At 39.5% G+C, this 14,296-nt stretch overlaps 1 protein-coding gene across 3 annotated transcripts in view; it reads left to right on the top strand.

Moving 5' to 3' along the window:
• tns1b (tensin 1b) overlaps nt 1-14,296 on the top strand; it is a 174,116-nt gene that overhangs the window by 8,378 nt on the left and 151,442 nt on the right. Inside the window, exon 1 of one of the 3 annotated variants that reach the window (XM_058623407.1) lies at nt 13,396-13,523. The exons of the other annotated variants lie outside the window; for them this stretch is intronic. Within the exon in view, the coding sequence (XP_058479390.1) occupies nt 13,509-13,523 (15 nt within the window). The 5' untranslated portion in view covers nt 13,396-13,508. Of the gene's footprint in view, nt 1-13,395; nt 13,524-14,296 lie in introns of those variants that run through there. 3 annotated transcript variants of the gene reach the window in all.

Here is a 14,296-nt window from a genome sequence, read left to right as displayed (position 1 = left end):
TGTAATAAGGACTGCTGATTTGTCACCGAGGATGAGTGAATGATTTTAAAATACACATTTACAACACAACATTTGACGTCTGGTTTTAGCGTGTGTATATTTAAATGTTTAAATAGGAATTTGCTCATGTTGCTGTGCCATAAAAAGCAAATGGAATATCAAGTTTTACCACGAGGGCTGAAAGCAGCACTGACCAGGCCCCTGTAACCCTTATGCATGGCAATTGAGGCCACCAATAATTTGTTATGTCAGGGAAGAGCAAATGTAGACCGTATAAATGAAACAATGTTTGTAACGAAAGGTGTACTTCCTGTTGCCAGTAGGTGGCGCAATGACTGGCTTTGCAGGAAGTCTACGTTGTGTTATTCCTGCAGAAGTTGCACATAAATCAAACGAAGGAGGCCGTCTGTGCGGAAGCCTGCAGTGTGGCTAGTGGGAGCACAAAAAATGCAAGCACGCTTGTAACTGTAGTTCCTGCAAAATGTATCGGCGCTCCCTAAAACATGGTCACATCGCAATTTTTCAAAGCACCAGGCATTGCTCGGGACCTAAATAAAAGAATCTGACCACAATATATGAACAAAAGGTACTTTTTTAATGTGCAAAAGAAAGGTTTTCAAAGTTGGAGGAAATTTAATAATATGATGCCACATTAGGTGTTAAAATGAGACCTCATTGTGCGGGATTTTCGTGGTTTTCCAACTTTTCAGAACTGAACAACAAATAAATGCCCCAAACTGCAGCCCACATTCTCCACACTCTCTGGCGTCTTTCATATCGTTAAAAATAGAGACTGTACTGTGATTTTTACACTGTACTGCATGTGTCTCTTTGGTGTATTTGTATGGCAGGGAAGCTGAGCTGCCGCATCAGAGTATTAAGCATAAACGCCTTTGTTGTTAATAAAGATATGGTTTCTTTGGTTCCACATGGACTTTCCCAGACGGCAAGAATAACATATTGGATTACCTAAATTGAGGGGTTTTACCCTTTAAGCCCACTCCACTCTAAATTACAGTAGTCCCAGAAGTTCTGAGAACATAATCTGCTACCCCCTTTGCCTCCTGCGTGCCTATCTGCCTTGGCAGGCCTGCATGACATGACTCTGAGAATAGCCCAAATACCTCCACATGATTTTGTTGCATTGTTCCGTGCCGTTTGCTTCTAACTGTGCACCACCTCACACTGGAGGGCACTCATTCTGTGGTAACGCAGGTGATACAGTGTATTACTTGTTAACATGGTTGAATTAGAGTGACTCATAGTTAACATATCAAGTTCTTACAGGTTTCCCAACTTTATCTTTTTTTTATATGAAGCATCTTGGTCCTTTGGCCCTTAACAACAAATCCATGATAAGAAACCTGGGGGTAATAATAATGGACGGTGATTTTAAGTAAAAATTTAAGGCAATTATAGCCAAGGATTCTGCCGAGGAGGAGACACACGTCTTCATAACTCCTCGACTGGATTACTGCAACACTCTTTATATTGGGGTTAGCCAGGATTCTATCTGTCGCCTTCAGCTCGTTCAGAATGCTGCTGCACGCCAAGAACACTCCCAAACATGAACATTATTTTCATAATAGACTAATCTGTCGATTATTTTCTTGATTAATCGATTAATCGTTTGGTCCATAGAATATCAAAAAACGTCAAACCTGGAAATGATGTTTTGTTTTGTCCACAAACCAAAATGATCAATTTTAATGATTTTTTTATTATGTGGAGCAAGTTAATGAAGCAAATATTCACATTTAAGAAGATTAAACAATCAGAAATCTTGTATTAATCATGAAAAAAGTTATCGATTATCAAAATAGTTGTCGATTTAATTTAGTAATCGATTAATCGATTCATCCTTTTAGCTCTAATGAACATATCTCTCTTATTCTGGCTTCCCTCCACTGACTCCCAGTGCACTAGAGGATGAATTTTAAGTTATTATTTGTTGTCTACGTTATTGGCCTTGCTGCCTCCGCCTCACTCACCTCTCTGACCTCTACTTCAGCTGTACATTTCTTCACGGTCTCTAAGATCAGATGATCAAAACAAAGCCGGAAGCTCAAGGGTGATCGTGCCTTCGCGGTAGCAGCTCTTAAATTGTGGAATGGGTTTCCACTTCACACTTCACATTAAACAGTGCGCTTCCGTTCCTGTTTCTAAGTCTCTCTTTAAAACTTATTTTCTTCTCTTTGGCTTTTGACCCAGTGGGAACTTGTGCTGTGTGTGTGTGTGTCCTCTGTTTGAAGTGCTTGAATGTTGTGCGAGACAGAAGTTCAAATATTTCTCCTTTTAATGAGACGCACAGCTCTTTATTTAGATTATAATATTTGTCCCTTGAGCAACACGCTGCAAGATAACAAACTGTTTGTCCTTCTCGGTTTGTTCTCTCCGGAAAGATTGGACTTTTCTTGCGAGAGATAACAGTAATGGGTTCAACTAAGTCCGCAGTCACAGAGCCATTAACCACTAAATGAAGCCGAGCAAACTGTTTTCATGGCCGCGTTATCGGCGTCCTCCGCTGCAACGCGGTTATTTATCATTTCTTTCTTCCTGGGCACTTTCACTTTTATATGGCACACATTCCTGACATCACTCGGTCCCTTTGTCTGATATTTGTACTTAAATTACCACCGAGCTGGAGAGGAGCTGAGCCTTTAACACCTGCTGCTGTCAGCATTTGTAAATTTAGACTCTGAAGATTAGTGTTGGTCGGATACCACGCTCCCACGTGTCAAACTTGAAATTGCAGTTTTGAAGCCTTTTTGAAGTTTGCTTTGTCTGAGTGGAAAATTATGAGACAATAAACTGCTCAGAAAGATGTTAAATGAGTCATAAACGTTATAAAGCAAGTGAGAAGTAAACAAACTGACCTCCTGCTGGCCGTACAAGTAAAGGCACATTTCAGACTCTTCCACATTGGCTTCACCTCACAGAGATTACATCCATTTTAATATGCAGTAGTAGTAGCTGAAAGATTTGGAATAAATGTCTAATTGTGATTGTTTTGATAGGAATTGCGATATCAGAGGAAAGGGTCATTTTTACATCATTATTCTCATTTTCATTCGTATAACATATTTAAAGTGATTACTGTGTACATATGTGTATTACATATTTGTTCAGATCTGTGAGAAACAAGGACGTTCTCTTCAGTCTGTAGAATAGGATTTGTATACTAGATCAAGACAGTTATTAATCTAAAATGATATTTTGACACACATTTTGGCTTTAACAAATAATATAGTATTATATATTGTATATTAATTGTTCAGCCCTATACAATAGTAGTAGTAATAATAGACAGTTGTTGATAAAACAACACTGTAACACACACCTGACGATGTGCCGTTATATGATAACACAATCTGTGCAGTCGGTTAATTAAGACATTAAGGTCTGATTTACTGAAATCAGTGTACTGTATATACACAAGACCACTTGTAATGGACATAAAAGTGTTTGTCTGGTTGTTAATGCATGGGAAACTTTTTATAAATCAGCAAGAAACCTGAATTTTACACAGTAAATATTATGCTCATACTGTATATATTCTGGTTAATGTATTTACTGTATAGTTTTATCATCTTAATAGTCAATATCTTCTATAGTGTATCCGTAGGTGTGAAAATGCATTTATTATTTATTACCTTTACCTTTTACTGTCTTTGCTGCTGTAATAATGTTTATTTCCCCATTAAAATGGGACATCTTAAATTGATTTTTTATTTTTAAATTTAATGTGTTCATCCATAATTCTTCCAAATATATCATGAATGCAACTTTTATAAGACAATATATAGTGTATTCTGGTGTATAATGTAGGGCATGTGGTGGGTCAGATGGACAGTGTGTTATTGTTGTGCTTTTACTGTACTTTGTACATTTTGAATTACACCAGATTATTTCAGCTTTAGTTGTTGTATTTTGCCCCCTATCTCAGATTAGCAGTTTGTGGATAAACGGATCAAGACTTTAATATCATTTTGTTTAAATATACAGATTTAGCTCAAACACCAGCCATGTTCACGATAGAGCAACAGGTTTCATTCAAGTCTGGTCAAGTCTGTAACACACCACCGACGTGATAGAGGCTTGTTTGCCTCGCATTATCTCACAGACGGGCAAATCACAACATCAACACAGGACAGCAGTTTTCGTGTCCCTTGTTTTCCGCTGGAGGAAAAGCCACGTGACGCGTGGGTGTTTGTCTTCTCTGTGGGGACGAGCAGACATGAAAGAAAAAAGGGGGAAGACGGTCACTAAACAGGACGTTTTGAAGTGGTGGTTTGTAGCCAAAACAACCATAGTGTGTGTCATCAAAGTAGAGGTTAGGGAGACTTGGTGTGATACATAACCAGCAGATGGAGACGTTGCCGTTGTTATTTTTCCTACTCTAAACGGTTAATAACAGTGTTTCACAACACGTCCGTGGACTAATTGGTGCTAAATACATCTTTATGTCTTTTTACACCCCGTGTAGTGAAGGCTTCTGCCCACATTCTCACCAACACACAGGCTGAATGTTTATATGGTGACCTTGTTTATGTGTGGACCTTGTTTTCAAAAGTCCACACAGCCATACGTGTGTCATCTGTGTTCATCTGTCACAGTAGGGCTGCATACGTACAGTAAATGTTTTCCAATCAAAACTGCATTTACACCGGTAGAAACACTTAATAACTTTAAGTTCTCATCCATGCATCAGAGTCTAATACAGTAGTTAATCTATGGATTTACTCACATTCATTGAAATACTATTCCCAGCCTATTTAAATCCTTAAAACGGCAAATATTCAACTGAATCTCGACAAAAATAACAACTCAAATCTCAACCGTGATATGTCAGAATAATAATTGAACCCCACATGATATATATATTTTTTGCTTTTTGTTAGAAAACACTTTGTTTCACATAGTCTCACAATGTCACAATGTCTGAACAGCATGTGAAAGAGTATTTAATAACCAGTATACGTTATTAAAACCGATGCATAAACACATGGAGTTCCTCTGAAAGCTGATTTGGTTTGTGATGGTGGTGACAGTGAGAAACAGATGATCCTCAGGCCACGTGGGTGGAGTAATTGCTACTCCAGAATTGGCAACAACCTCCTATCTTGCAAAGAAACCCTTAAAAAAAAGGAATGAGTCTTAAAGAGAGTTGAGAAATAAATGCAATGGTGCCATCATGGGCGGAGAATTCAGAGATGAGAGATTGCCTCATGTCACATAAAAGAGTGCATTCGTCATTACAAGTAGGAAGGACGTTCAGTTTTAAGATGCGACTGTGACTGAAGTGAAAGGAAACATCCTCGCAGGGAGTGAAACAATGACGTGAGACGTAGCAGTGAATGAGGCTGTGACAAACGTGTGTCATGGAGCCCTTTTTAAAACGTTGTTAAAATGTTACCAAGTTATAAAATGTCGTCAAAGAGAACCCACAAAGCTCAGTGCAAACACCGTTAAACGCTCCCGTGCTGCCACGATGCCGCTCTCCTGCAACAAGGTCCAGTTTTTATCTGGGAAGTTAATTCAATTAAAGCAGACAAAAGGCCACTGGCACCAATAAAAGCCTGGGTGAAATGTGAAGCTCACACACACACACACACACACACAACCGAACTGTCTTGCAACCAGTCGAGCATGATTTACATTTTGCATAATGCCCAGGCCACTGGGCAGCCTCACCATCGCCGTGGGTTACGGTTGGTGCTGCAGAGAAATGCATCTCCGTGCACGTTTGCACACCTATTCTTCCAAGACACTGCGTTGACTTAAATTCAATTTGGTTGGATAGCGTAAACAAATCTTGATCACTAACCTTAACCAAAACCAGCCAATGCTTAACTCACCCTAAGCTTAACCTATTCAATTTAAATCTTAACCCTTAATTTAACCAGTCCCTCAGGATTGAGGTTCTGGCTCATATAGGACCAAGATTTTGTCTCCATGAGGACTACTGGTGTTCTTGCCAGAAAAGGTCCTACACACACACACATAAAGGGCTGCAACTAACAATTATTTTCATGATGGATTAATCTGTGGATTATTTTCTCGATTATCAAACCTGGACATGATGATGTTCTCGAATGTCTTGTTTTGGCCGCAAACCAAAATGTTTTCTGGTTTTAAACCACATTTACATTCACATTTAAGGAGCTGAAAAATGAGAGGAGCTTGTTTTAACAAATGAAAACAACACTCAAGCCCGTTAATCGATTATCAACATAGTGGATTGATTGAATAAGAATCACTTTTGTGTTGCGATGCTTGTGAAAACCTCCTCTGCAACTTCTCTCTGAATCTATAATCCTGGTTTAAATGAATATCTCAACTGTAAACCCAGTGATTCATGCTAAATCATCTGTACCATAAGGCTTTAAAACCTACTGAAGCTCTGAGGTTTCAGTAGGTCTGAGGTTGCCTCTACTAAACTGAAGCGATCAGATCAGGTTCTATGATAATGCGTCAGACAGTTCTTCACCAATTAAAGTTTCATCAGTCTCCTTCGTTGTTTTATTTGCTTTATGCAGGCCAAAAAACAAAGTCACATCTTTTCCAACATGGTTGCGTAAGAAATGAGAAGTCACTGCATCAGTTGGGGGATTAAATCACTTGTTTCCTGCTCAAACATATTAATCTCTGCAGTATTATTCCAGCCGAGGCCTCTTACCTACTGTATTTGCTTAGTTAAATCCAGATGGTGAGTGTACTGTATTTGACTCTGAATGTTCTTCTTCTCCACACAGTGACTGTTGGAAAAAAAAGGTTTAACCTGATAATGAAACTCAAATTGAGAACTTAAACCCCTTCATTGTGCTTTTTATTGCACGGGGTGACCGTGGGTTCAGGCAGGGCACCGTCGTTATTCAAGCATTCGCCAATTTGCCACAAAAACGTGGCTCATTCGTCATCTGTGCCGCTTCCACAGCTTCATATTTGTGCAGGTGTTCAGTTCAGCATCGGCTTACCTGACACACTTTATGTTGAACTTTTGGGTTGCTCAAAAACGACTGAGATGAGATGACTCGTGAATTTTGCGGAAACCCTAAACCCCATCGGCCGAGGAAGGACCTTAAACTTGGGAGTAGAGATGAATAATGAGGTGGATAGATGATCCTTTTCCCCTCCGTTTTCTTTAACAATGATAGATCGCGTGTTTAAAGTGTTGAATGTAGATCTCACAACTCTGCTCTAGATGTGACTTTTGCTGACTGCACAAAAAAAAAACAACCTCCAGCTTGTAATCACTGTAAATTAAAGTGTCATATGCAATTATCCATATTCTCTTCTTCCATCATCCCTAATAACTTTTGGCAAGCTCTGTCTGTTTTCCCAAGATAATATAATCGTTTAAGATGCGCAGTAAATCTATGGGGATGAAAATATTGTCCACAAGTTGTTTTTATGATAATTTATTACACATATGGAATGTATAGACTTCATGTTTTACCAGCGCAGCCAAGAAGTCTTTTAAAAGAGAAAGAAGGCATTGTCCTTGTGACTGAACACTGCATTACTTATTTATTAGCTTTTTATTCTTGTCATATTTATTTACTTTCAGCGGTTGTGTTATGTATTAGTCAATTAGTAGTGTAGAGCCCGCAGCACTTTTGTCTCCCATGTTTTAAAGCTTTGTCAGTTTATATTTCACATTTTATGACTTGTTTTATTCATATTTGTGCTGTGTTGTAAAATGTTTTTTTTTTAACTAACAAATATCTACAAAGATAATTATGGAAGAGTAGTCACATGTAAAAAGAAAGACTGAAGGAAAGAAAGTTTTAATTCTGACTTTCATCTCAGAATTCTGACTTTTTCTTTAATCTCAGATATTCTGACATCTCAGAATTCTGATTTTTACCTTACATATTCTGACTTTAATAATAATAAAATAATAATACATCAAATTTATATAGCGCTTTTATCTTTATCTTTAATCTCAGATATTCTGACATTAATCTCAGAATTCTGACTTTTACCTTAGATATTCTGACTTTAATCTCAGATATTCTGACTTTCATCTCAGAATTCTGACTTTTACCTTAGATATTCTGACTTTAATAATAATAAAATAATAATACATCAAATTTATATAGCGCTTTTATCTTTATCTTTAATCTCAGATATTCTGATTTTCATATCAGAATTCTGACTTTTTCTTTAATCTCAGATATTCTGACATCTCAGAATTCTGACTTTTACTTTAGATATTCTGACTTTAATCTCAGATATTCTGACATTAATCTCAGAATTCTGACTGTAATTTTAGATATTCTGACTTTGTTATTCTGGCTTTAATCTAAGAATAACTACTTTTTTCTCAGAATTCGGACTTTAATCTCAGCTATTCTGACTTTATTCTGACTTTAATCTCAGATATTCTGACTTTAATATTCTGACTTTAATCTCAGAATACTGACTGTAATCTCATATATTCTGATTTAATATTCTGATTTTTATCTCAGAATACTGTTTTTAATCTCAGATATTCTGACCTTAATCTCAGATATTCTGACTTTAATATTCTCACATTAATGTCAGAATTCACGCTGGGGTTTTTTGTGTGTGGCCTTAATACTCTCCCATAGATAATAGATCATAGAGTCCATTAACGGACACAATTTATGAAGACCAAGATTATTGGAGCCAGTGATTTTCTGCAACACTGACAAATGTCACCACAATGCTGCTGCTGAAGAGTGTGTTGGAAAAGAGAGACCAGTAGGGGGCAGACTTTGCCGTACACTGCACTGTTGGTACAGTCAGCTTGCAAGAGTTATTTGCATTAAAGAAAACTATTTGCGTCAATGTGGGGCTCACATGTGGCTTGATCAGAAATGACAAGTGTGAGCTCATGCAGCATGTGCTTCCAATCGAGAGCCGTGCCTTTACCTCATCATCAGTCGACACACACACACACGCACACAACACAACACAACACAACACAACACAACACACAGACATGTCAGACGCTCCTCTGAGCGGCGGCGGCGGCGTTCACGGAGGCCTCACTCATGGCTTAGCACTTAGAGGAGTGATAACAATCGGCCAGAAAGTAAACCCCCCATGTTAAAACCTAAGCACACAGCGTAGACTTTGATCCAGCTGAGGGGGGGGGGTGGGGGTGGGGGGGGGGGGGTGTTGGAAAGGCTTTAGACGAATGAAGCCTGTGAGGTTTTGGCTCAGGAGTTCACAGACACGGTTAGGATTACACTATCTACACACACACACATACACATACACATACATGGACAGAAACACACGGACATTCTTGGATTTAACAGCAAACAATGGTATTCCTTTAGTTGCTTACAGCTGTTTCACGCTTATTCTCTCCGACTAGAACGTTAGGGCTAATGCTATCACAATAAAAGTGTTTCAACACACTTGATATTAGGGCTGAAACAATTACTCAATTAGTTGATTATTAATCAATCACTAAATGATTCGTCAAATATTTTGATAATTTTTTCTGATTATTTAGCTTCTTAAATGTGAATATTTTCTGGTTTCTTTGCTCCATTTAACATTTAACAAAACATTTAACAAAAAATCACTGAAACTGAATAATTTTCCACATTGATAAGTATTATGACAAAATGGCACATAATTAAAGATTAAATTAATTTAGCTCCTTAGTGAAAGCTGATGAAACCATTCAATTGTGGTTTATAAATTCTTAAATGAATGATAAAAAAACAACCCCCAAAATTGGCATTGTATTGTCCGTATCTTATAATGTAATCTAAAACAAATACCACATTTTATATATTTCTTTTTATTTTAAAGTGATTGTTTGCATCTCGTCTGATTGTATTTCGAAGCTTTCTGATGTCTTTTTTCTGAACTCCCTTGTCAATATTGAGTATTGAGTGTTTCTCACACCGGTTTTGCCGTGTTTGGCCAGACTTTCACTATCGCTGCATATAATAGGGTGATTCGACCGTCATGGCACGGCACGGCACGGCACGGCACGTTTAAGTTGCGTTTACACTAGCATAGTCCCTAGCGAGTCGAGGCGAGCCGGGGCCATAGTGGAAGAGGGCCATAAGTTTGAAATCCTATTAGTGATGCTCCAGAACAAACTCTTCCCAAGCAGGCTATGTATTCACACTGACACGGCCACAAAATGATTGCTGCATGTAAACAATACTCATGTGAATTCACTTTTAAAGTGAAATGAGAGAATGCCGTAACACTATTGCACTTTATTCTCATGTAATGTACTGGCTCTGTGTGAATCCAAATGTTTCTGCTGTGACACAACATGACTCGTGGCTTTTTATGGATTGGCTAATGTCGAACATATGTGGGAGGAGGACGGAATTATGTCCCTTGGTTTAGCATAGTTTTCAATGCGTGTTTGTGTTCTGCCATAGTAATGCGACCTCCTCTGAGACCAGAGGGGCCACAAGTGAGTTTCATCTCCAGCAAAGTAAATATCCCTTCTTCTTCTTCTTCTTCTACTTCTTCTTCTACTTCTTCTTCTAAACCTTGTAAAAAGTTGTGTTGAGTGGAGAAAAACAAACCTGGATCATGTTTGTCACACGATACTACTTCCCTCCTGCTTTCTCCGTCACATCTGCGCTCACGGACGAGTGGCAGTAAGTCTGTGAGGTCTAAGGTGTTTTCCATTAATGGCGTGTTAAGAACACAACGGAGGAGCTTGTTTAGTTACCTGGTTAGCGGAGCCGTCGCAGAGGGGCGACCTCTTCACCTCAGCTGTCATTACCTTTAGTGTGTTGTTTCATTTGCCTGGAACTCGTCAGGAACTTGAGTTTGAGACCCTTGCTCTCTTTCGGCTTTTCCATTTGGGGGTGGACACAGCAGATTTAAACTGCCGTTGTGTCCCTCGTGTCCCTTTCTGTGACACCAACTGTCCTCATGTCCTCCTTCACAACATCATGGACCTTCTCTGAGCTCCATCTTCAACAACTTTTGTTCAATGTATTCACCGTCCCTCGACTGCGCATGTCCAAACAATCGCAACCTTGGCTGTCCCTGGAATATGCATCTTCATCTTCATCTCCACCTTTTAGACCTTCACTTTCACCTCTTTTATGCACTATCCATTGTTGTGGATGGTTGACCCCGTCCACCTTCTCTACTTCTACTCCTTGCATCTTCACCGTACCAATTTGTCTCACTGTCATTCACACCCAGGTATCCCGTCTTGCAAACTCTCACTACAGGCGATAATATCATCTGCGAGCAACATAGTTCACGGAGACTCCTGCCTGACCTCATCTGTCAACCTGTCCGTCACCGCTGCAAACAAGAAGAGGCTTAGAGCTGATCCCTGATGTAATCCCACCTCCCACCTGCACCGCCCTCTCATACTTCTCTGCCACTGCTGACTTCCTCTCTTGGCACCCGACCATAAGCTTTCTCTGGATCCACAAAGACACAGTGCAACATCTTCTGGCCTTCTCTAAACATCTCCATCAGCACTCTCAAAGCAAACTTCACATCACATCTTGGCATGAACCCATACCTCTGCTCGCTCCTTAACCAAGCTTCTTAACATTTCTTTCCCACATTGTGGCGTGTCTGCACATCACCCATGTTCTTGAAACATATATGTTATTTGAGAAGAATTTGTATTAATATTGTGTACAGTTGTCGTGCTACATAAAAATGTATCTAGCATTGTTATGTATCGTTGGACAGACCACAAAGTACTTTTCATTCTTGCTGCTACACATACACTTTAAAGCTTTCAAAGCTGTGTTTCCCGAACTTTCTATATGGGGACCCATTTTCTTTTAAGAGGTTGGGTCCCATTAAACTATTGACCCAAATCACAACATAAATCACGACAAGAGCACATTTGTGCATGACGTAGCAGCTCATTTACTCTTTGGTGAGTGGATTACAGCTTCATTTTATGCATGTGGTTCAAAAATATATAGGCATAAATCTTAGCTAAAAGGTTGGGAAAGTTTTGCACATTCGTTTAGGGATGGGAAGAAAAAGGGATTATTGTATGTATCCCAGTTGACACTGGGCGAAATGTCGGGTACACCATGGACAGTTTACCAATCCACACTGGGCCAACGTTCATTCACTACGGTCAGTTAACCTCTGCATGTTTTTGGACTGTGGGAGGAAGCTGGAATATCCATGAAGAACATGCAAACTCCTCACAGAAAGGCCCTTGGTTGAACCATGAGTCAACAGTACTATCCACTACAGTCAGATGGTAGTGATGGTGAGGACATCAGACGTGTCTGAATTTCCCCAAAACAGCTCATTTAAACAACTCTTCACCTGTGGCAGTGACAGCTGTGGCTGGTTAAGACAGTTCTATCCCCCCCTTACATCAAACCAGGCTGTAATTCCTTCCATAAACACAGCTAGTTGGACAGTATTTCACACTGGCAGCAGAAGAGTCTTTTCTCTTCCAGCTCGCTCACCGCAGAACTACCCTCATTGTTCCCATAAACATCTCTGAAGAGTTCCACTTCATCCAAGTGAATTTGTCCTAAACTCATCCAGTTTAGCTGCGTGTTTCCAGCTTGATGCTCAAAATGGGTCTTTTTCATCCCTGTGAGAAACTTGGCATGATAACTTTTGTCTTTTTCAGTTTGCTTCACATAATAAGACACTATACAGACTCTGATCCAGCAACCCTGCAGTAAAAGGGGCCACATATAGGACATCTGTTACTTAAAATGACAATGGCGTGTCATCAGAGATTAATGAAACATGTTCAATTTAAATACTGGTGCTGCCAATTTATGTAGGTTTTTGTCGGTCCTCCCACTGACACCCAGCACTCAGAAATAATGAATAATACGTACCTTAAAAAGCCTCACTATCCCTCTCTAAAACGTCTTGACCGGATGTATAAAAATCAGTGCCTGCAGTGGAGATGTGTTAAAATAAATAAAATAGAGGAAGTCAAAGACAGATATGCTGCTGATGGTGTATCTTCATGTGATCATTCATTCATATGCTGCTGCTTGGAGCAGACACACTTTCAGTTTCAATCCAGGTGTTTTGATTTGGGAATGCAGTAACCGTTTTTAACCGCTAAAGGTTGCTGTTGTTAAGCTTTAACCTGTAAAAGATATAAGAAAATATTGAATTTCTGTAATTTCTGAAAATGTTCGCTCTTCAAAATGTGACAGCCCGGAGTCTGAACTTTAAAAAAAGAAAATAATAAGAAGTGTCAAAAGAGCAAACAACAGCTCTTGGTATTCTCACTTTCCATGTTTTGATCTCCTGACACTGGCTTTCCATACTGTGTGTGTGTGTGTGTGTGTGTGTGTGTGTGTGTGTGTGTGTGTGTGTGTGTGTGTTTCCTCTCCTCTCGTGAACAATGCAGTTCAGGAAGTGTGTCAGGATAAGGGCCAGACTGTTAGGCTCTCTCTGGTCAGTACCTTCAGTTTTGAGGGACAATAACATTATTCTCGATAAACCCAGACAACTCTGGTACGTGTTTGGATCGGTGAGCGGGTGTGAGTGCCACAGGTGTCTTCAAAGGAAGCTCTGCGATGTCCCTCTGGCTGGTGAGTTCTCTTTCTTAACTTGTCATTTGTCACTCAAGGTGGTCAGGGTTTGGCTGCCACTCTGAGGTCAGTCACACGTTGACTTTGCTGGTGATTTTGCCTGTTTTTAGCGTGATAAAATGTAGTTTTTGTAAGTCTAACCCCCTACAACAATAACCAAACTATATGATACTGTCTTTTTTGATTATTTTTATTTATTTTCCAATTTGTAATGGTTGTTTTACACTTATTTCTTTCTGCTAAATTTCATTTCTAATCAATTCCTTATGTCTGAATATGTAATTTGATCTAAATAACGTGTACCGTATCGTGAGGTAGCCTGTGATTCCGACTTGTACTCGTTGTGTTGCCTTGTTTGATCGACCAGATGCATTTTAGTCTCTGTTAGAAAGCTGGTCGGTGTCTCTGTCCCTCTTATGTCCTGACTGTTAGTCTTGGATGAGCCTGTAAAGCCAACTAAACTTATTTAAGTATTAACATTTAATCACCTTGTAGTGTTTTTTTTTACTATGTATGTGCACTTACTTGGCTGATGCTGCTGTTTTTGTAATAAAACGGTGAAAGGCAGTGCCAGCGCCGCGCTGCACCTTCATACCCTTTCATCACCTTTCATCACCTTGGCCTCCACCCTGTTCATTTCTGCTCTGCCTCGCCTCTTATGAGACAGCTGATGATTGCTGAGAGGCCCTTGGTGTTTGAGGCCAGTTGATAATTGCTGCTCCGGAGGTGAAATGGTCACTGGGGCTACTTTAGTGTGTGTGTGCGCTTGTGTA

Source organism: Solea solea, chromosome 2 (genome assembly GCF_958295425.1).
Source record: "Solea solea chromosome 2, fSolSol10.1, whole genome shotgun sequence".
Classification (NCBI taxonomy): Eukaryota; Metazoa; Chordata; class Actinopteri; order Pleuronectiformes; family Soleidae; genus Solea; species Solea solea.
Note: the sequence above shows the minus strand (reverse complement) of the source record. Positions and strands in the feature narration are given on the sequence as shown.